Source organism: Sabethes cyaneus, chromosome 1 (assembly GCF_943734655.1).
Source record: "Sabethes cyaneus chromosome 1, idSabCyanKW18_F2, whole genome shotgun sequence".
Taxonomy (NCBI): domain Eukaryota; kingdom Metazoa; phylum Arthropoda; class Insecta; order Diptera; family Culicidae; genus Sabethes; species Sabethes cyaneus.
In genome coordinates, this window is record NC_071353.1 from 156,231,219 (window position 1) to 156,253,931 (window position 22,713).

Genomic DNA, 22,713 nt, shown 5'->3' on the forward strand with positions numbered 1-22,713 from the left:
CCCACCCATAGAAGTCCGTCCGGGCGGAGTGCGAGAAGACATACCATCGCGGAAACCGTACCGTCCGGGTCAGAACACGATACCAAAGATCCCAGGCGGTCAGCACATCCCGCCGATACGAGTGAAACCATCGTACTACGAACCACCCACCACAACTACCACAACCACAACTACTACTACAACACAAACACCACTACAGACACGACCATCCACGACCAGTACACGGCAGCACACTACCACGCCACGTAACCTGGCGGACATCATCGGGTCTCATCACCCGCAAGACAACGAAATCGCCGGATCATCGGTCAACATTCGGCAAGATCAGTCTCCGAAGGTGAACGTACCGTTCGCCGTAGATAACTCGGACGGCGAGAGCACCGGAGGCACGTACGGCGGCATCGGAGGCAATCCCAACCTTGGCGCTGGTTCCGGCGATCGGAAAGAAGCCAAGAATGCCCGCCTCAACCTGGGAGCCATCGTCGCCCTTGGAGCGTTCGGTGGTTTCGTATTCCTAGCTGCTGTCATTACCACGATCGTGATCGTAGTGCGAAGGTGATTTGATTGTTTATCAACTGTGACCGCAAAAACATCAACAACAAACAGACCTACCAAAACCAAAACAAACAAACACACCCAACACAACTGAGCCCTCTCGCTCGCTCACCCGCTCTGTCATTCGATCAGTGAGAGAGCAACCTTGGTTGAGCAACCACCAAAGCAATCAGGAGCAATCCGAAAGAGACCCGTTCCGAAGACACACGCACACACTCACACCCGAGTTTAGATGCTTACCGCTTTCCAACCAAAAAAAAAAGTTCTTTGTTTCCTATCCCTTTACTTTTCCAATGCTCTGGCTGTCCCTTACTCACACCTGTGTACTTCCATGGTTGCAGTTATATTGTACCTTGCATGTGTTATGATTCCCTATTGTTTTTTTTCTTTACTCTTTGCGCTGGCCTTACCATCACCAACACCACACATCACCTATAGCTATTGTTTATGGAATGGCCCTAGTTTTAAGCCGGATGTTTGTGTTGCGCCAACCACGCAAACGTACACACAATGTGCACACAAACAAACCTCCTCCTACTCAACTCCTGCTCAAGTACTCTAAACAACAGAGAGAACTCACACTTTTACACTTTTTACCTGATTCCGTCCTATTTCTTTCCGCTCAATCTTTCTGCTCTGCCGAAGAGATTAATAGCAAAACAAAAACAAAAATCACAACAATCACCATCACAACAAACATCCACTGATCACCTATTGTTTTTTGTTGACCAAGAAAAAATCAAACAACACCGAAATATGACAGATGAAAACAACCATTAAATTACCTCTTCCTCCTTTTCCCGTATTTTCTTTTTGTGTTCCACAACCACCATCACCAAAACAAAAATTATTAAACCAATCACGCAATCATCAACCGTATCAACAACCAATAAAAAAAAAACAATCCATCTGGGTAGAATGAATACATTATACTCAACGGCGAGGGCACACAAGAAGAATACCTTCTCCTACTCCTAGGGGAAGTTACCACGCTAAACGACCAAAAGTTCGAGTTCACGAAAGGGAAAGAGAGAGAGAGAGAAGATGTCAACTGCGACTGCAGCCAGCAGCCGACCAACTACTGCAACTACAACTACAAGAGCACACGGTCACAGATCACGAGAGATTTCATCACTGTCACCACCTGTCTGTTTCTATCCACACGTTATCGGTTTCACCATTCATCACCTTTTTCCTCTACTGCTCTTTGCTCACCCTTCTTCGAAACCTTTCAATCACATCTGCGTGCAGCAAAAAAAAACCCTACCAAGCAAAGAGCTTCGATCAGATCAGAGCCTACTGCTTTGTTCAAAACCATCAAATGAAACGTCGAAGATTTAAAAGTATTTTCTGTTTTACCCGCCTACTATGCGCCTACTGAAAACCTGCCATTTTATCGTTGAAAATCAAAACAAACCCCAATCAACCTCATCCATCAGCTCATCAGCGGCCGACCTAACCGGTCCCGGTAGCATTCCGATGCGCTGCTACCTTCCGCGACCCGGTTCACTACGACCAGCGGCTCGTCGCTTCTTCTCCAACACTGCTAATAACAATACTGCTAATGCTACTGCTACTGCTACTACCACTCTTACTGCAACTGCTGCTCCCAAGGCGACCTCCGGTCGGTACTACTTCTCCGACAAACCTACCGCCGCCACCACCACCACCACCGGTAGAGACTTCAATAACAACCCAAAGCTGCCGCCCCGGCTGATGCCCAAACCCCAGTCGAAGTCCAACAAACAGCAACCCCCATCCGGTGCCAGAGCTTCTCAGATGCCCTCGCCTTGGTATACTGTATTGGCACTACCGTTTCCAGATCAAACCGTCGGCCGCCGGGACATTCTCGGTACGGCTTATGGACAACGTCGTCGAACTACCGTCGAACGTCCCGAACACCAGCAACCGGCTCACCACCACCAAAAACAGCAGCCGAAATCGGTTAGACAGCGTCTAACCGAAAAGCCACTGAGCGTGCTGGGACGACTCTTCCGCTCCGGCAACAACAACAACAACAACAACAATCACATCGGCAAGCACAGCAAGCCGCCGGCTACTCCGACATCGGTGTTCACCGTAACCGGCACGAAACCTTCGCCGGCAGCAGGCAACAACAGCCATCATCGGATGGCCGCCTCGCGGATATTCTCCAGCGGCGACAGCGACATCAGTAGCCTTCCCCAGTCGTCGCTGTTCCGTCGGCCGCAAACCGTCGACGACTACTACTGCAATACCGATTCGCAAGTTTCGCTATGATGATGAACGCCGCTGAAACCGACTGCTGTGCGCAAGGCATGGAGCCACACCACGTTTAAAGCAGTTCGTCGTTCGTCGCCGCCATTGTCGCCACTATCACCAATACCAAAAACACCAAACCTCTATCAAAAAAAACGACGTGCCATAACCATACCAATACTAACGTACAAATTCGTAACCATACAATGTAAGAACCTACCGCTAGTTCCATATTTTACTCAAAACGACTGTCCACTCTCAGTTCTGTCTGTCTGCTAACCGCTAACTTTCCGTGCTGTTCACTAACCCTGGCTTGCACTTTATTAGTAGATTTCTATTCTAACCCCCTCAAAATAAAAAACCACGCACCAATTCATCCACCGCTCGCCACAACTCACCTCAGTAGCCGTAGCCGGTAGCCGTAGAAACCGCATTCACTGCACAAAACGTCAAACCACAAACACGCCCACACACTCATGTTCTGTATTGCCTCTCACCTATTCCTTCCGTGCCATAAGAAAAAAGTCTCTTCTTTTGCATCGCGTAGCGACGACGACACCATCTTCTTCTTCTTCTTCTACCGCAAATCAAATCCGCGTCCGTCCATCCGTCCGCGATCGCAATCCCCTCCAAACCAAGCGCGCGCGTCACCATTGCATCTGTTTCTCCAACCATATCCATTGTTGTTGCTCCCCCCCATTCGACCCCCCCTTATTCCAGCCAACCAAAACCGACAACCGACGGTCTCTGTCTCTTCTCTCTCTCGAACGTTACCATTGCAGAAACCAGCAGGGCAACCAGCACTACCGGCACCGGGCCTCGCCCGACTGCAACACCGTTGCGTCGTTTTCCAGCTCCAGTTCCGAGTCGCGTAACGGTCTCAACCGCTACTACCGGCAGGCCTGGGAGAATCTGCACGAATCGGCCTCGAAGGGGCACAACAACAACACCAACAGCACCCATCCGACCTCCGGCGGCGGTGGTTCGGCGGCCCTGAAGCGGAAAGAAACGATGGACGCTCCCCCACCGAGCCGTTCCCGATCGAGGGAAAATCTCGGTGGCAGCCGATCGCGGGACCTCGACAGGTGAGTGGATCTTCGCTTCATCACTCGCATCATCCACTCACACACACACGTCACTCACACACACAAACACAGACACAGCCACACTCTAGACCGTAGCAATCACCTATTTTTTCTACCTCTCGATAGAGCGCCCTTCCGATCTGAGCCTATTTTTTCTTCTGTTTTCGAAACTGTCTGAAACTGTCGCATCTGCCGATGCTCTATTGTGTTTTGTTCTTCTATGCAAACTTTTTCTTTGCTGCTGTTTTTCTTTTTTGGGAAAAAGAAGGAAGAGGGAAACTGTAGAAAGAAATCATTGTTAACTAGACAACAGCCCACGACGGTAATAGTTTGGGTTTTATCGCACTCTTATTGGGGTTGTCGAGGTACCAATTGTGGTCATCTCAAAAACCCTTATAAAACCGTGATAAAATCCAATTCCTGTTACCTGGCTGAGGAGGGGGAACCGACGTCAATGCGTTGTTTGGTCTTCGGAAAGGGCTTGTAAAAAAAGCAATCTAGCTTCGGCTGTGTTTTCGCTTTTGCAAAACTCTCCAGCATGCATTAGGAACAACAAATGACACCCTGTTTGACAGACAAGAAAAATACTGTAAAACTCACAAAATATGGTGACGAAATGGTGGGTCTTAGCACAAATGAAAACAAAATTACGAATCTTTTTAAAAAAAATTAGGAGCCCGAGTAACAATTTCGGTTTTCTTGTAGTCTTATGATGGCTTTATGACCAAGGTTGGTCAAAAAACCATAATAAGAGTGCAATAAAACTTAAATTGTTACTTAGGAGGACTAATAGTAAACACACTTCGGATACAAACACACTCCACTAAGTATTTTTCAAAACAAAACATGGACTACTGCGATGCTTTGTTATAAAACATACGTAATTTTATTTCCTTTTTTTTTGGCGTAGGACTACGTCTTACAGTAAGATAATATGTCATTTCCAAAAAAAAACACTAAAAGTCACTTGTGTGTCCAAACTGGGGCACGTGACCCAACTTCTCTAAAAAATTAAATGCAAAACAAATTAATTCCACCAATTAATTGCTCACAAATAGATTTAGTCTCAATTTTCTCAAATTTAAGTACAGTTTCAAGTTCAATTTGACGTAAAATTTCAAGTGCAAATTATATCAAATCATCTCGCTTTTCAAGCGTATCCTCCCTTCGGTGTAAATTAGAACGGTGTTAATTCCATTTTTAAGCCTGATTTTAAGTGCGATTTCAAACCCAATTTCAAGTCCAATTGTCCCACTTCAAATTTCTATTCAAACCCAATTTAAAATCTAATTTCAAGTGTATTTTTAAGTCCAATTTAATTCCGATTTCCCCTTTGATCTCGTGTGCAATTGCAGAATTTCAAGTACAATTGCATATCCTATTTGCAAATTGATATTTAATTTCAATTCCGAATTCGAGTGCAATTGCAGAATTTCAAGTGCAGTTTCAAGTCCAATTTTAGGTCTACTTTAGCGTCCCATTTTAAGTCAAAATTTAATTCCAATTTCAATTCCGAATTGAAATTAAATTTTAAGTACAACCTAATTTCAAGTCAAATTTAGTGTCCCATTTTAAATCCCAATTCGACTCCAGTTTCAACAGTTTCCACTTCGATTTGAAACCCGATTTCAAGTACACTTTCAAACCCAATTTAAAATCTAATATCAAGTGTGTTTTCGACTTCAATTTCGTATCCAATTGAATGTTCCACGTTCGGTTTAATTGCGTGTCCAATTTAATTCCAATTTCACCTCCGATCACCACCTCCGTTTCAAATCCATTTGAGTTCCAATTTCGAGTCCACTTTAGTGTCCCATTTTTAGTGCAATTTCAATTCTGATTTGCAAATTTCAAATTTCAAGTGCGATTTCAAAAACAAATTTCAAGTGTAGTTTCAAGTCCCATTTAGTATCCCACTTTAAAACCTAGTTCAACTCCAATATGAAACCCAATTTCAAGTGCATTTTCAAGTTCAATTGAATGTGGCGCTTTAAGTCCAATTTTGAGTCTAAGTTCATTCCAATTTGACCTCCGATCTCAAGTGCCTCAATTTCAAATCTATTTGAGGTCTGATTTTAAATCTACTTTAGTGTCCCATTTTTAGTATAAATTCAAATTCAATACCGATTTGAAATCTTGAATTGAGCCTGATTTCAAGCGATATCAAACCCAATTTCAAGTGTAATTTCAGGTCCAATGTAATGTCCCACTTTGAATCCTAATTCAAATCCAATTTAATTTTATTTTAAACTCTGATTTAAATCCAATTTCAAGCCCATTTCAAGTAAAATTTTGAGTTCAATTTCCTGTGTAATTTTAATTTCGTGTTCAATTGCATGTCCCATTTTGAGTCTAATTTATTTTCAACTAGCTTACCCGACAAACTTCGTATTGCCACAAATTAACCTGTGTTGTACATAAATCATGAATCTCGGATGATCTTTGTCACTATCTCGAGTTTTGCAAGCCCCCCAGTGGGCGGCGCTTCCGACGGCGGGTCACCGGCAACACTCGCGACCGGCTCGGCCTGAATGATCTAGTGTTACTATAGATAGTTTTTGTGGTCTTGTTATTGATTAATGTTTTATGGAAGAGTCTCGAATTTCTCGAGTTGGATTAGTTTTTGAGTTTCGCAAAAATTTCTGTTTTATTTGTATGAGAGTCCATATCCCCCTACCACAGGGGTGAGAGGTCTCTAACTATCATAAAATAAATTCAAGACTCAAAAATCTCCTACATGCTAAATTTGGTTCCATTTGCTTGATTAGTACTTAAATTATAAGGAAATTTGTATTTCATTTGTATAGGAGCCCACCCTCTTAAAAGGGAAAGGGGTCGTAATACACCACAGAAAAAAAATTCTGCCATCTAAAACTCTCACATGCCAAATTTGGTTCCATTTGCTTGATTAGTTCTAAAGTTATGAGCAAATTTGTATTTCGTTTGAATGGGAGCCCCCCCCCCCCCTCCTAAAAAGGTAAGAAGTCCTAATTCATAATGGGAAAAATGGTTGCCTCCAAAAACACCCACATGCCAAATATGGTTCCATTTGCTTGATTAGTTCTCGAATTATGAGGAAATTTGTATTTCATTTGTGTAGAAGCCCCCCCTCTTGAAGTGTGGAAGGATCCTAATTCACCGTAGAAAGTATTTTTGCCTCCAAAAACCTCCACATGCCGAATTTGGTTCTATTTGCTTGATTAGTTCTCGAGTTATGGGGAAATTTGTATTTCATTTGTATTGGACCCCCCCTCCTAATGTGGGAAGAGGTCCTAATTCATCACAGAAAAAATTCTTGCCTCCAAAAACACCTACACGCCAAATTTGGTTCCATTTGCTGGATTAGTTCTCGAGTTATGAGGAAATTTGTATTTCGTTTGTATAGGACCCCCCCTCCTAAAGTGGGGAGGGGTCCCAATTCATCATTGAAAAAAAATTGTCTCCAAAAACACACATATGCCAAATTTGGTTCAATTCGCTTGATTAGTTCTCGAGTTATGAGGAAATTTGTATTTCATTTGTACAGGAGCCCCTCCTCTTAAAGTGGGGAGGGGTCCTAATTCACCATAGAAAATTTTCTTGCTCTCGACAACCTTCACATGCCAAATTTGGTTCCATTTGCTTGATTAGTTCTCGAGTTATGAGGAAATTTGTATTTCATTTGTATAGGAGCCCCCCCTCCTAAAGTGGGGAGAGGTTCTTATTCATCATAGAAAAAATTCTTGCCTCCAAAAACACCTACATGCCAAATTTGGTTCCATTTGCTTGATTAGTTCTCGAGTTATGAGGAAATTTGTATGGAAGCCCCCCCCTCTTAAAGGGGAGAGGAGTTACAATTCCCCTTATAAAGAGGAATGGGTCTCAATTTACCATAGAATAAATTCTTGTCACCGAAAACACCCACATGCCAAATTTGGTTCTATTTGCTTGATTAGTTCTCGAGTTATGAGGAAATTTGTATTTCATTTGTATAGGAGCCCCCCCCTCCTAAAGTGGGGAGAGGTTCTTATTCATCATAGAAAAAATTCTTGCCTCCAAAAACACCTACATGCCAAATTTGGTTCCATTTGCTGGATTAGCTCTCGAGTTATAAGGAAATTTGTATTTTGTTTGTATAGGAGCCCCCCCCCCCACTTAAAGGGGGGGGTCCCAATTCATCATAGAAAAAAATTTTGTCTCCAAAAACACACACATGCCAAATTTGGTTCCATTTGCTTGATTAGTTCTCGAGTTATGAGGAAATTGGTATTTCATTTGTACAGGAGCCCCCCCTCTTAAAGTGAGGAGGGGTCCTAATTCAACATAGAAAATTTTCTTGCCCTCGAAAACTTTCACATGCCAAATTTGGTTCCATTTGCTTGATTAGTTCTCGAGTTATGAGGAAATTTGTATGGAAACCCCCTCTCTTAAAGGGGAGAGGAGTGATAATTCCCCTTATAAAGAGGGGAGGGGTCTCAAATTACCCTAGAATAAATTCTTGTCACCGAAAACACCCACATGCCAAATTTGGTTCTATTTGCTTGATTAGTTCTCGAGTTATGCAGAAATTTGTGTTTCATTTGTATGGGAGCCCCCCCTCTTAGTGGGGGGAGGGGTCTCTAACCATCACTAAAACCTTGCCTGGTCCCAAAAACCTCTACATGCAAATTTTCACGCCGATTGGTTCAGTAGTTTTTGATTCTATAAGGAACACAGGACAGACAGACAGACAGACAGACAGACAGACAGACAGACAGACAGAAATCCTTCTTTATAGGTATAGATTTCCCATTTTAAGTCCAAATTCAGGTCTATTTTCAAGCGCAATTTGAAACCCAATTGAGGTCTACTTTCAATGTCCTATTTTAAGTCCAATTTCTCCAAGTGTAATTTAGTTCCAATTTCACCGCCGATTTCAGAACCAATTTTAATAGCAATTTAATGTTTGATCTAAAGAGCAAGTTCAAGTCTAGTTTCAAGTGTCATTTGAAGTCCTATTGAGGTCCAATTTCAACGTCCCATTTTAAGTCCAAATTTCTAGTCTGATATAGTTCCAATTTCACCTCCGATTTCAAGCCCAATTTCACTTCTGTTTTCAGACCCAATTTCAAGTACAATTTAATGTTCGGTTTTAAGGCAATATTCAAGTATATTTGCAAGCGCAAAATGAAGCCTAATTGAGGTCCAGTTTCAATGTCCCATTTTAAGTTCAATTTTAAACGTAATTTAGCTCCAATTTTACACTCGATTTCAGGTCCAATTTCAAACACAATTTATTATCCGATTTGAGGACCAAATTCAAATCTTGTTCCCAAATGCTAGTTGAAGTCCAATGGAGGTCCAACTTCACCTACGATCTCAACTCGAGAGAGACATTAAGGGGCTAAACAGTTTTGTGAGTAGCGCCGAGATATAGAACGAATGATCTGGTCCAGTCAGACTAATTTTATTAATCAAATTATAATCAGATTCAAATTATTTCTGATTCGGCAGCAGGTTGTTACTTTCAAAATACCTCTAACGTTAAATTGAAAGAATTTGGGGGCTGCAAATAGCAGATAGAGGTCATTTGCTCACAAATAGATTTAGTCTCAATTTTCAAGTACGGTTTCATCACTAAATTTAAGTACAGTTCCAAGTCCAATTTGATGTAAAATTTCATGTGCAAATTATATCAAACCATGTCGCTTTTGGAGCGTATCCTCCCTTCGGTGTAAAATAGAACGGTGTTAATTACAATTTCAAGCCTGATCTTAAGTGCGATTTCAATCCCAATTTTAATTCCAACTGTCCCATTTCAAATTCTTATTCAAATCCATTTTAGTTTCAGTTTTAACTTTGATTTGAAATCCAGTTTCAAGTACAATTTCAAACCCAATTTAAAATCTAATTTCACGCGTGTGTTTTAAATGCAATTGAATGTCCCACTTTAGGTCCAATTTCGAGTCCAATTTAATTCCGACTTCCCCATCGATCTCGAGTGCAATTGCAGAATTTCAAGTGCAGTTTCAGGTCCAGTTAAGCGTCCCATTTTAAATCATAATTCAAATTTAATTCCAATTCCAATTTCGGATTGAAATCTAATTTCAAGTAAAATTTCAAATCTTAATTCAAATCCAATTTCAATTTCGATTTGAAATCCTATTTTAAGCCTGATTGCAATTGATTCAAGTGTGATTTCAAACCCAATTTCAAGTGTAATTGCAGAATTTCAAGTGCAATTTCAAATCTATTTGAGGACTAATTCTGTACAATTTTGTGTCCAATTGAATGTCCAATTTAACTCCGATTTACCCTTCGATCCCGAGTGCAATTGCAGAATTTCAAATGCTTGAATTTCAAATTTTCAAATGCTTCAAATGCAAATGATTTCAAGTAAAACTTAGTGTCCCATTTAAAATCCTAATTCACGTCCAATTTTATTACAGTTTCAACTCCGATTTAAAATCCAATTTCAAGTATACTTTCAAACCCAATTTAAAATCTAATATCAAGTGTGTTTTCAACTTCAATTTCGTGTCTAATTGAATGTCCCACGTTAGGTCCAATTTCATATTCAATTTAATTCCAATTTCACCTCCGACCTCAAGGACAATTGCAGAATTTCTAATGCAGTTTCAAATCCATTTGAGGTCCAATCTCAAATCCACTTTAATATCACTTTTTAAGTCCAAAACCAAATTCAATTTCAATTTTAATTCCGACTTGTAATCAAATTTCAAGTGCGATTTCAAAAACAAAATTCAAGTGTAATTTCAGGTCCAATTTAGTGTCCCATTTTAAATCCTAGTTCAAATCCAATTTGATTTCAACTTCAACTCCAGTATAAAACCTAATTTCAAGTGCATTTTCAAGATCAATTTCGTGTCTATTTGAATGTCCCACTTTAAGTCTAATTTCGAGTCCAATTGAATATCCCACTTTAAAACCAATTTAACTCCGATCCTTCGATCCCGAGTGCAATTGCAGAATTTCAAGTGCAATTTCGTGTCCAATTTGAAATCCAAATTCATATTTAATTCCAATTTCAATTCCGAATTGAAATCAAATTTCAAGCGCAATTTCAAGTAAAATTTAGTGTCCCATTTAAAATCCTTATTCAAGTCCAATTTGATTACAGCTTCAACTCGGAATTGAAATCCGAAATTTAAAGGCTAATTTCAAATGTGTTTTCAAGTTCAATTTCGTGTCCAATTGAATGTCCCACTTTAAGTATAATTACGAGTCCAATTCAATTCCAATTTCACCTCCTATTTCAAGTGCAATTGCAGATTTTTAAGTGCAGTTTCAAGTCCACTTAAGCGTCCCATTTAAAGTCAAAATTCAAATTTGATTCCAATTCCAGATTGAAATCAAATTACAAGTACAATTTTAGGCCCAATTTCAAGTCCTATTTAGTGTCCCATTTTAGATCTTAATTCGAATCCAATTTTAAATTCGATTTGAAATCCTATTTTAAGCCTGTTTGCAATTGATTCAAGTGCGATTTCAAACCCAATTTCAAGTGTAATTACAGAATTTCACGTGCAATTTCAAATCTATTTGAGGACTAATTTTCTACAATTTCTAATTAAGTACAATTTTGTGTCCAATTGAATGTCCGACTTTAAGTCCAATTTCGAGTCCAATTAACCCTTCGATTCCGAGTGCAATTGCAGAATTTCAAGTGCAATTTCATGTCCCATTTTAAGTCCAAATTCATATTTAATTTCAAGGTTGATTTCAAGTAAAACTTAGTGTCCCATTTAAAATCCTAATTCACGTCCAATTTTATTACAGTTTCAACTTCGATTTAAAATCCCTTTTCAAGTACACTTTCAAACCCAATTTAAAATCAAATAAGAAGTGTGTTTTCAACTTCAATTTCGTGGCCAATCGAATGTTCCACTTGAACTCCAATTTTGTGTCCATTTTAATTTCAATGTCACCTGCTCTCTCGAGTGCAATTGCAGAATTTCAAATCAATGTGAGGTCCAATTTCAAATCCACTTTAGTGTCCCATTTTAATAGCAAAATCGAATTCAATTCCAACTTAAATTCCGATTTGAAATCAAATTTCAAGCCTGCGATTTCAAAAACAAAATTCAAGTGTAATTTCCGGTCCAATTTAGTGTCCCACTTTAAATCCTAGTTCAAATCCAATTTGATTTCAGCTTCAACTCCAGTATAAAATCCAATTTCAAGTGCATTTTCAAGTTCAATTTCGTGTCTGATTGAATGTCCCACTTTAAATCCAATTTCGAGTCCAATTTAATTCCGATTCCTCTTTTAATCCCGAGTGCAATTGCAAGTATCAAGTGCCATTTCTTGTCCAATTTTAAATCCAAATTCATATTTAATTCCTATCAAATTTAAAGCTTGATTGAAATCAAATTTCCAGCTTGATTTCGAGTAAAATTTAGTGTCCCATTTAAAATCCTAATTCAACTTCAATTTGATTACAGTTTTAACCCCGATTTGAAATCCAATTTCAAGTACACTTTCAAACCCAGGTTAAAATCTAATTTTAAGTATGTTTTAAGTTCAATTTCGTGTCCAATTGAATGTCCCACTTCAAGTATAATTTCGAGTCCAATTTAATTCCGATTTTCTCTCCGATCTCGAGTGCAATTGCACAATTTCAAATGTATTTGAAATTTGAGGTCCCATATCCAGGCCCAATTCAGTGTCCCATTTCAGGTACAAAATCAAATTCACTTCCAATTTCAAGCTTGATTCCTGGTGAATTTCAGCCCCAATTTCAAGTTCAATTTAGTGTCCCATTTTAAATCCTAATTCAAATCCAATTCACCTCGAATTTCAACTCCGATTTGAAATCCAATTTCAGGTATAATTAAAACCCCAATTTTAAATCTGATTTCAAGTGTGTTTTCAACTTCAATTTCATATCCAATTGAATGTCCCACTTTAACTCCAATTTCGTGTCCAATTTAATTCACCTCCGATCTCAAGTGCAATAGCAGTATTTCAATTGCAGTTTCAAATCCATTTGAGGTCCAATTTCAAATCCACCTTAATGTCCCATTTTATGTCAAAAATCAAATTCAATTTCAATTCCGATTTGTAATCAAATTTCAAGTGCGATTTCAAAAACAAATTTCAAGTGTAATTTTTGGTCCAATTTAGTGTCCCACTTTAGTGTCCCAGTTCAAATCCAATTTGATTCCAGTTTCAACTCCAATATGAAACCCAATTTCAGGTGCATTTTCATGTTCAATTTCGTGCCCAATTGAATGTCCCACTTTAAGTCCAATTTAGAGTCTAAGTTCGTTCGTTCGTTCCAATTTCACGTCCGATCTCGAGTGCATTTTCAAACCTTTTCGAATTAAGGTCCAATTTCAATGTCCCATGCTAAATCCAATTTCAAGTGTACGGTAGTTCCAATTTTACGTCTGATTTCAGATCCAATTTCAGCTCCGATTTTAGATCCAACTTCAAATGTAATTTAATATCCGATTTGAGCGCCATTGGAAGTCCAACTGAGGTTCAATTTCAAGCGCAATTTAATGTCCGATTTGAGAGTCAAAATCTAGTTCTAGTCTGTCTCCAAATGCCATTTGCAGTCCTATAGAGGTTCAATATTAATGTTCTATTTTAAGTCCAATTGGAAGCGTAATTTAGGTTCAATTTTACGTACGATTTCAGATCCAATTTCAAGTGCAATTAAATGTCCGATTTTGAGGCAAAATTCAAGTCTATTTCCAAGCGCAGTTCAAACCCCAATAATGTCCACTTTCAATGTCCCATTTTAAGTCCAATTTCAAGTGTAATTTAGTTCCAATTTTTTGCCCGATTTTAAATCTAATTTAGTTCCAATTTCACCTCTGATTTCAGTTCCAAATTCAAGTGTAATTTAATATCCGATTTGAGGTCCAAATTCAAATCTAGTTCCAAATGCCATTTTAAGTCCAACTTTAACCCTCTAACGGGTAAGACCGTCTGTAGACGGCATTCGCTTTTGAAGCTCCAGAGCCACATACGAAATTTGTCTTGAATTGACTATACGGAAAAACCGGAATACGGAATATATGTTCATAACAGATTTCCTGACATTTTGATATTATTATCACAACATTCTGACCATGCGTTCAAAAGTTATCATCTTTCAAAAACAAGAATTCCGAAAATTCCGAAAAAAATTATGGTGCGAATATTCCCTTTTTTATTTTTGAACAAAAAGGATAGCTAGAACAAAATGTTTGACCTCAAAGTTTTCCTACGTGTAATTTGCATGCTTTATTTCAATTTTGTGATATATTTGAACTGAAAAAATGTTTTGGTAGAGCGTTAGGCATGATAAGCAAAAAAGAGAAATTGGACTATTTCATACCTGGTAGTCGTCCAGATAAATATTTTTTCATGAAAATCAACGCTCGAGCTTCTTTTGAGTGTACTTTCACGACAAAGTAGTCATTTGCTTGATTGCATCATTTTTACGACGTTAGAGGGTTAATGTCCCGTTTAAAGGCCAATTTCAAGTTTAATTTAGTTTCAATTTTACGTCCCGTTTCAGATTCAATTTCAAGTGCAATTTAACGTCCGACTTTTGGACCAAATTCAAGTCTAGTTTCAAATTCATTTTGAAGTCCTATAGAGGTCCAATTTTGACGTCCCATTTTAAATCCACAATTTCAAGCCTAATGTAGTTCCAATTTCATCTTCGACTTCAGATCCAGTTTCAATGGCAATTTAAATCTAATTTCAGATTGTCTACTCTATTTAATGTCCGATTTTAAGGTTAAATTCAAGTCTCCTTTTCAGTGTAATTTGAAGTTATATTCAAGTCTCATTCAATGTCTTATTTTAAAACCTGAAATTTCACTTTAACCACCGATTTCAATGCCAATTTCATGTCCCATTTGCCAGTCTAATGTCATCCAAAAGTTCGATAGTCTTTGAGTCAGATTTTGATCGGGTTTTAATACGACTTTGAAGTTCTTGTCGATTTCAGATGGACTTGGGATCGATTTTACTCTCAGTTTTGAGGCCGATTTAAGTCCGTTTTAGAGACGACTTGGCGCATTTAGGTTCGATTTTGATCGGACTCTAATCTAACTTTAGGCCGTTTTCAGCCTGATTTTGTAGCTAATTTGGATCAAAGATCAATTTTGGTTGAACTTTGTTCTCCATTATAATGGGAAATTTGGAGTCCCCATGATCCGATCTGAATCAGACTAGTAACCGATTTGATTCGATTTTTAAGTCGTATTTATGACTGATTTGAGTCCAATTTGGGATCGGACTTTAATGACTGATCTGGGGCTGCTTTAAGTTTGATTTTGGGCCGATTTTATTCGGCTTTTAAGGTGAAATTAGTCGTCATCGATTCTGCAAAATTCAAAAGTAGTTTTTTTGTTTGAAACAAAAATGCTTCCGAAATTGGATTTTCCGACGAAAAGTTAATGACTGCTAATTTTCCGTTAATCCGACTTTAAAATCAGTGGCAATTTCAGTCGGATTTAGACGTCTTGGGTCTGACTTTAACCGGACCTTAATCAAACTTTAAGGTCGAGGGCGATTTTACTCTGATTTCGGGCCCATTTCAGTTTCATTTGAAGCTTATTTGAGTTCGATTTGAATTGGAACCGATTTACGCATAATCCAACTTTAAGCCGTTTTTTAAGCGTGTAGGGCGCTATATCTCTGCATATTAGCGTTGGTAAGAAGAAATGCTTATCAACTTAGGGAATATATTAGCTCGCTTCATTATGCCTGATTTTTATTTTCAGGTAGAATAAATTTAAGTTGTCACATGGTTTTCGAACCATTATAAATTTCGCACGAGCATAGTATTTTTCGCTGTAAACTTACAAATTATGACTGCTTATGAGTTCCATTACCATTAAACTAAATTTATAAAAAAATATATATCTTATTTTCGTAATTATTGGCATTACAAGATAATTTTCGAATATCAAGGTTAGTCTCATCTCAGTCTGAGTGTCGTTTCGTATAGCAATTTCGCATCGTTTGCTTTTGTGCCTCGCTCGTTGCATTTTTCCGGCATCAATAACATCAGTGAATGGGAGAATCCATCAGGGTACTTGTTTGAAGCAGTATGCTTAGGGAGAGTGAGGTGGTCAACTTCCTAAGGTTAACCTTGGCCCGGCTAACAACACATTGTGGGTAATGAACGGGCCCTTCTCTCCACCTATTGGGGTCATTCTGCATTGGGAGGGGTTACTTAACGATTGACTCATGTGATTTAGTTTATGGAAGGAGATTCTTAAATACCCCTGGCTGGTATGAGCTAATGATATTACTTGCCGACCGATTCCATTTTGGACCTTCATACAGGAGCTAGTAAACGTGACCAATCGTTATGTTTGTACAACTCTCCTTGTCAAGATAGGCCCATTGCTATGAACGGTTATTCTGCTACGATAGGTGGTAATCCTCATTTTTTTTATGGGAGCCTGAACCACTGCGACCATTAGTTAGATCTATTGTGGTATACTCCGAGTTGCTGTTTGCATAATCAGTTCGTTCCATCACTATGAGTCAGAGTGTTGGTCACCCAATGAATTTGCCTTTCCCCCCAAGAAGGTATGACTTCCTTAATGGATTTCAGTACCTTTTTTGTTTCAGCAGACCATATCTCGCTAGGCGTTAGAACGCCCTCTCCGAGAATACGCCTTCGTATTCACTTTGATTGCTGTAATGTTAGTCCTACCAAGTTACACCATTTAAGTGTGTAGTTTAGGTAAGACTGCATTCCCCTTACTGAAATTGTTATATCGTCAGCGAATCCTAAGATTTTATAGCCTTTGTCAGCCAATTTATTTAGAAGATCATCGACTACTAGAGACCACAGCATAGGAGGCAGGACTCCCCCTTGAGGGTAACCTCTAGGCGGTTTTGTCCTTAAAGTAGATCGTCCCCGTTTTGCTGTTATTATGCGGTTGGCATAGCATGCAGGTATCCAATTGGAAGTGCACCTGTCAAAACCTCATTTCTCTATGGCTTTATTTATTGAATTGTGGAAGGCGTTGTCAAATGCTCCCTCAATATCAAGAAAAGCTGCAAGTGAGATTTCTTTATTGTCAAAAGACTTCTCTATTTTCGAAATCAACCTATGAAGTGCTGTTCCAGTTAATTTTCCTGCTTAGTAGGCAAACTGGAATTTGTTCAAAGGTCTTCTTTTCAAGTATGATAATTTGATATGAAGATCCATGATTTTTTCAAATCACAGATGTGAGACTGATTGGTCTTTGGGATTTGTCCTGTCACGTTTTCCCGCTTTAGGAATGAAGATAACCCGGACTTCTCGCCATTTCTTAGGAATATATCCTAGTACCAAACTTGCCCCAAACATCTTTGCCAGAAGAGGAACCGTGATATCCTTGCTTTTTTGTAATAGCACTGGGTAAATTCCATCTAATCCTGGAGACTTGAAGGTACTTATAGAATCCACTACCCACTCATCTCTCGACTCCCTGAAAATAGCACTGGCTAATTCTTGAACTCCATCTTCGTCCCTAATTGAACTAGACTGAGCTGCGTTGAAGCCCTGTGCGTCATCGGAAGACGTTTAAATTGAGCCTGGAAAGTGTGTGTCTATCATGATGATACTAAGCAATTCCTGAGAATCGATTGTAAACTGGCTATGTTTATTTCTTAGGCTTCCAAGTCCATTAGCGTGATCTTTTGAAAGGGCTTAGCTTTGTGAAGTCTTGCTACAACAGGTAAGCTGTCAACTTGCTCGCATATATTCCTCCAATCCCTTCTTTTAGATTTACGGATTTCTCGATTGTACTCTGTTAGACATTCTCTATAATTAGTCCAATCAGAAGTAGCCTTGGCTTTGTTGAAAAGTTTCCTAGTCAATTTTCTAAGCTTTTCAAGCTTTCGATACCACCATGCGTATTTGCTTGAAGTTTTCCACTTCAGTGGGCAGCTTTCTCAAAAGCTGTCATGATATTAGTGGTAAATGTTGACGAGACTGTTTCAAGTTGCTCGATGGAAGCTGTATTATCCATCGGTATAAAATCATCGTTCAAAAGTTTGGAAATGTATTGCTACAATATCTCTATTGATGAATTCTGTAACAGGAATAAATTTTATATCTTCCCGTATTTGAATTGCTGCCCTTGGAGCAACCTGCGTGCTGTCATAAAAAAGCTTACATGCTTGTGTAGAAATTCCTAGAATCCTATTCCACCTAGCTCCACCGAATATTTATATTTTTGATTGGTGTCATTTGCTCCTTGACGAATATCCTTGATGGTGATATTTATACCATCATCTTCAACGCTCATAGCATCATCAAGGGCAAAGAGAATCATGTTCTGGTGTATTGAGAATAGGCGAGGTGCATGAAGCAACATCCTTAAGCGACTTGGTAATCCTCATACATACATACATACAATCCAACTTTAAGCCGTTTTCTGCCTGATTTTAGATTGGATTTTAAATACAATTTAGGATCAATTTTGGTAGGACTTTGTTCCGGATTAAAAGTCGGTGTTGATTTGAATCAGATTAGCGATCGCTTTTATTCCGTTTCTAAATCGTATTTGTGGCTGATTTGAGTCAGACCAATTCGGGATCGGACTTTAATCTGACTTTAAAGTCTGTGACAATGACAATTTCAGTCACATATAGGACCATTTTCAGTCGGATTTCATGCCAACTTGAGTCCGATTTGAGTCGTATTTCGGACTAATTTGTGTTGGATTTGGAACCGATTTTATTCGGACTTTTTTCCGATATTAAAGCCGTTGGCGGTTTTAGTCAGATTTGGGGCCGATTTGAGACCGATTTCAATCCGATTTGAGGTCAATTCACGAGTCTGATTTGGGGCTAATTTTGTTCGGATTTAGGACCGATTTGAGTCAGATTTTACTCAGATTTGTGGCCGATTTGAGTCCGCTTTGAGAACGACTGGGCGAATTTGGGTCGGACTTTAATCCGACTTTAAATACGAGGGCGATTTCTCTCAGATTTCCGTCCCCATTTTAGTTGCATTTGAAGCCCATTTAAGTTTGATTTGAGTTGAAACCGATTTGAGTCAAATTTTGGTCCTCTTTAATCCATCCGTTTTCAGACTGATTTTGGAGCCAATTTGGATTAGACTTAGGATCAAATTTGGTTAGACTTTGTTCCGAATTAAAAGTCGGTGTCGATTTCAATCGGATTTGGGATCGATTCGAATCGGATTCAAAGGCAACTTACGTCTGATTTGGGACTGATTGAAGTCTGATTTTGGACCGATTTTGTTCGAGTTTTAATCCGACTTTAAAATCATTGGCGATTTTAGTCGTATTTGGAATCGATTTGAGTCCAAATTTAAGGCCAAATTTCGGACAGATTTTGCTCGAACTTCACTCCGATTATAAGGTTGGTGACAATTTCAGTCAGACTTCCCAAGCAACAATGTGAGTTTTATTGTACTCCTATGGTGGTCTTCAAGACCAGTTTTGGACTTAAATGCCATCATAAGAGTGTAATAACACCCAAATTGTTACTTGGGTTAAGGCCGATTTCAGTCGGATCTGGAGACGATTTGAGTCGAGCTTCGGACCAATTGGTGTTGGATTTGGGACCGATTTCATTCGGACTTTAATCCGACTTTAAAGCCGCTGGCGATTTCTTTAGGGCCGATTTAAGTCCGATTTCAGACGGATTTGGAGTCAATTCATGAGTCTGATTTTAGACCGATTTTGTTCGAGTTTTCATTCGACATCAGTGGCCATGTCAGTCGGATCTGGAACCAATTTGAGTCGGATTTGAGATAGATTTTGCACAAACTTTACTCCGATTTTATTATCGGTAATAATTTCAGTCAGATTTAAGGCCAATTTGAGTCGGATTTCGGACCAATTGGTGTTAGATTTGGAACCGATTTTATTCGGACTTTAATCCGACTTTAAATCCGCTGAGGATGATCCAGTCAATTCAGGAGCAGGAGCTCCAGGATGTGGAGTCAATTCAGATTTTGTTCGGGTTTTAATCCGACTTTAAAATCAGTGGCGATTTCTTTCGGATTTTGTTCGAACTTTATTCCGATTTTAAAGTCGCTGATTTCAATCGGACTTGGAGCCAATTCACGAGTCTGATTTTGAGCCGATTTTGCTCGGTTTTTAATCCGACTTTAACATCAGAGGCAGTTTTAGTCGGATTTGGGACCTATTTGAGTCCGCTTTGGAGACGATTTGGCGAATTTGTGTCCGATTTTAATCGGATCTTAATCCAACGTTAAGGTCGAGAGCGATTTTACCCTGATTGCGGGTCCATTTCAGTTGCATTTGAAGACCATTTGAGTTCGATTTGAATTGGACCCGATTTGAGTCGCGTTTTGGTCGAACTTTAAGCCATTTTTTGCCTGATTTTGGATTGGATTTTAAGTCCAATTTAGGATGAATTTTGGCAGGACTTTGTTTCGGTTTAAAAGTCGGTATCGATTTCAATCGGATTTGGGCTCGAAGTCGTATTTGAGTCCAGTTTGGACCAATTTGGGATCGGAATTTAATCTGACTTTAAAGGCAGTGGCAATTCCAGTCAGACTTATGGCCGATTTCAGTCGGATTTGGGGCCAACTTCAGTTCGATGTACGTCGGATCGGGGGACGATTTGAGTCGGACCTCAGACCAATTTTTGATGGATTTGGGACCGATTTTATTTGGACCTTAATCCGACTTTAAGCCTCTGGTGATTTGAATCCGATTTCAGTCGGAGTTGGAGTCAATTCACGAGTCTGATTTTGGGCCGATTTTGGTCGGGTTTAAGCCGACTTTAAAATTAGTGACGATTTCATTCGGATTTGAGTCCACCTTGGAGACGACTTGGTGGATCTGGGTCCGACTTTAATCTGACTTTAAAGTCGAGGGCGATTTTACTCAGATTTCGGACCAGTTTTAGTTGCATTTGAAGCCCATTTGAGCCCGATTTTGAATTGAAACCGGAATAAATTGGAATTTGGGTCTACTTTTAACCGTTTTCAGCCCAAATCAGGCCACTTGGATCAGATTTAGGATCAATTTTGGTTCCGACTTTGTTCCGAATTAAAAGACGGCGTCGATTTCAGACGGATTTGGGACCGATTTAAGTCGGATTTGAGGCAGATTTTGTTTTCACTTTACTCCGATTTTAAAGACGGCATTTCGAGCCAATTTAAGTCAGACTTCGGACCAATTGGTGTTGGATTTGGAACCGATTTTATTCGGATTATAAACCGATATTAAACCCACTAGCGGTTTCAGTCGAATTTGGGACTGATTTCAATCCGATTTGAGGTCAATTCACGAGTCTGATTTGAAGCTAATTTTCTTCGGATTTAGGACCGATTTGAGTCCGCCTTGAGGACGACTGGGTGGATTTGGGTCGGACTTTAATCCGACTTTAAATACGAGAGCGATTTCTCTCAGATTCCCGTCCCATTTTAGTTGCATTTGAAGCCCATTTAAGTCTGATTTGAGTTGAAACCGATATGAGTCAAATTTTGGTCCTCTTTAATCGATCTTTAAGCCGTTTTCAGACTAGATTTTGGATCAATTTTGGTTGGACTTTGCTCCTGGTTAAAAGTCGATGTCGATTTCAATCGAATTTAGCGTCGGTATAATAGGATTAGTGAGTGACCAATTTAATTTGGTTTTCAAGTCGTATTTGTGGCTGATTTGAGTCAGATTTGGGACCGATTTGGGGTTGGACTTTAAAGACGCTGGTATTAGCAGCGAATGACCATTTAACGATTAAAACCCCGTTAATAATAAATGACGGTGGCGATTTTAGCAACCTAACGTTCTTGGAATTAAAGATGATTTTTAGTGGCTTGATCTATGTCCGGTTTAAGTAATTAATCGAACTTTCAAAAAAGCAAAAGCACGAAAAAGGACTTCTTCTTAGGCTTCTACACACCCTCCCCCTTTTTTGAAGAAATCTGCTTTATCGACTCCACTTGAAAGAATAAAGTGCGAAATACAGTAAAACACTTGGATGATATCACAATATATCAAAAGCCTGGTCGTAGGCCTTACTTTTTATGTCTCCAAATCGGACCGAGTAAGTCGGTCCATTATTTTTTTCCTCAAATCAACCCGACACCAAACACTTCCAAAGCACAACTACATACCACATACCTTCCGACACCCCTACGCCCACCAACTAACTATGATACTGACCGCCCCGTGACCTGCCGAACGCTGCTAGCGATCTGTTTTCACCTACACCTAGATTTTTCATCAACAGATCACGAGAGAACCTGTCGACGAATCGCAGCCGGGACTACCCGCGGGACAGCATGGCCGTCCGGGATGGCTCCGAGATGGTCGTGTCGGACGTGTGCGTCAAGGGCGAGAAGAAACGGCACCACCACCATCACCACAAGAGCAACCACCGGGGAGACGACGGCGGACGCCGGACCGGAGCCGGCATCGACGAGCGACCGGGCGACCGGGGCCGGCCCAGCCACCGGGACAGCAGTAGTGACTTTCGGGAGCCTAACATCATGGGTAGCGGAAACGGAAATGGACGCGGCCGGAGCGACCACCGACACTATTGACCCCGTCGAATGGTAATCACTATCAGAATAGAAGGACGACAGCGCAAGGGTTTCGAGCACCAGATGAGTCCCCTGTTGGAGGGACTTTGCTAGGACTTTTTCATTCTCTTATCTAGTTTCTTTTCTTGTTCCATTTCAAAATTCGGCTCATCACTCCTCGAACTATTCCCATTTGTTGTATGTATTTATTTGTCATTTTGTCAACCTTCATTAGTTAGTAAGCCTTCTCGGGAGAACCCTTATTCAGCCGAAGACGCAGATAAAAATCTACCACGTTAGCGAGTAAGCAATTCGATAGTCAAGACTCGAACTTTGTCAATTTACTGTGACTCACACATCATGACAGAACAGAGCAAA

The 22,713-nt window shown here is 39.7% G+C and overlaps 2 protein-coding genes across 2 annotated transcripts in view; both read left to right on the plus strand.

Moving 5' to 3' along the window:
* Window positions 1-22,356, plus strand: part of LOC128732346 (uncharacterized) — a 174,921-nt gene extending 152,565 nt beyond the window's left edge. The window contains exons 9-11 of the mRNA XM_053825592.1: window positions 12-555; window positions 3,576-3,878; window positions 22,029-22,356. Coding sequence (XP_053681567.1) covers window positions 12-555; window positions 3,576-3,878; window positions 22,029-22,356 — 1,175 coding nt within the window. The remainder of the gene's footprint in view (window positions 1-11; window positions 556-3,575; window positions 3,879-22,028) is intronic.
* LOC128745358 (protein gone early) overlaps window positions 1-22,713 on the plus strand; it is a 337,621-nt gene that overhangs the window by 60,885 nt on the left and 254,023 nt on the right. The gene's annotated exons all lie outside the window — the stretch shown is intronic.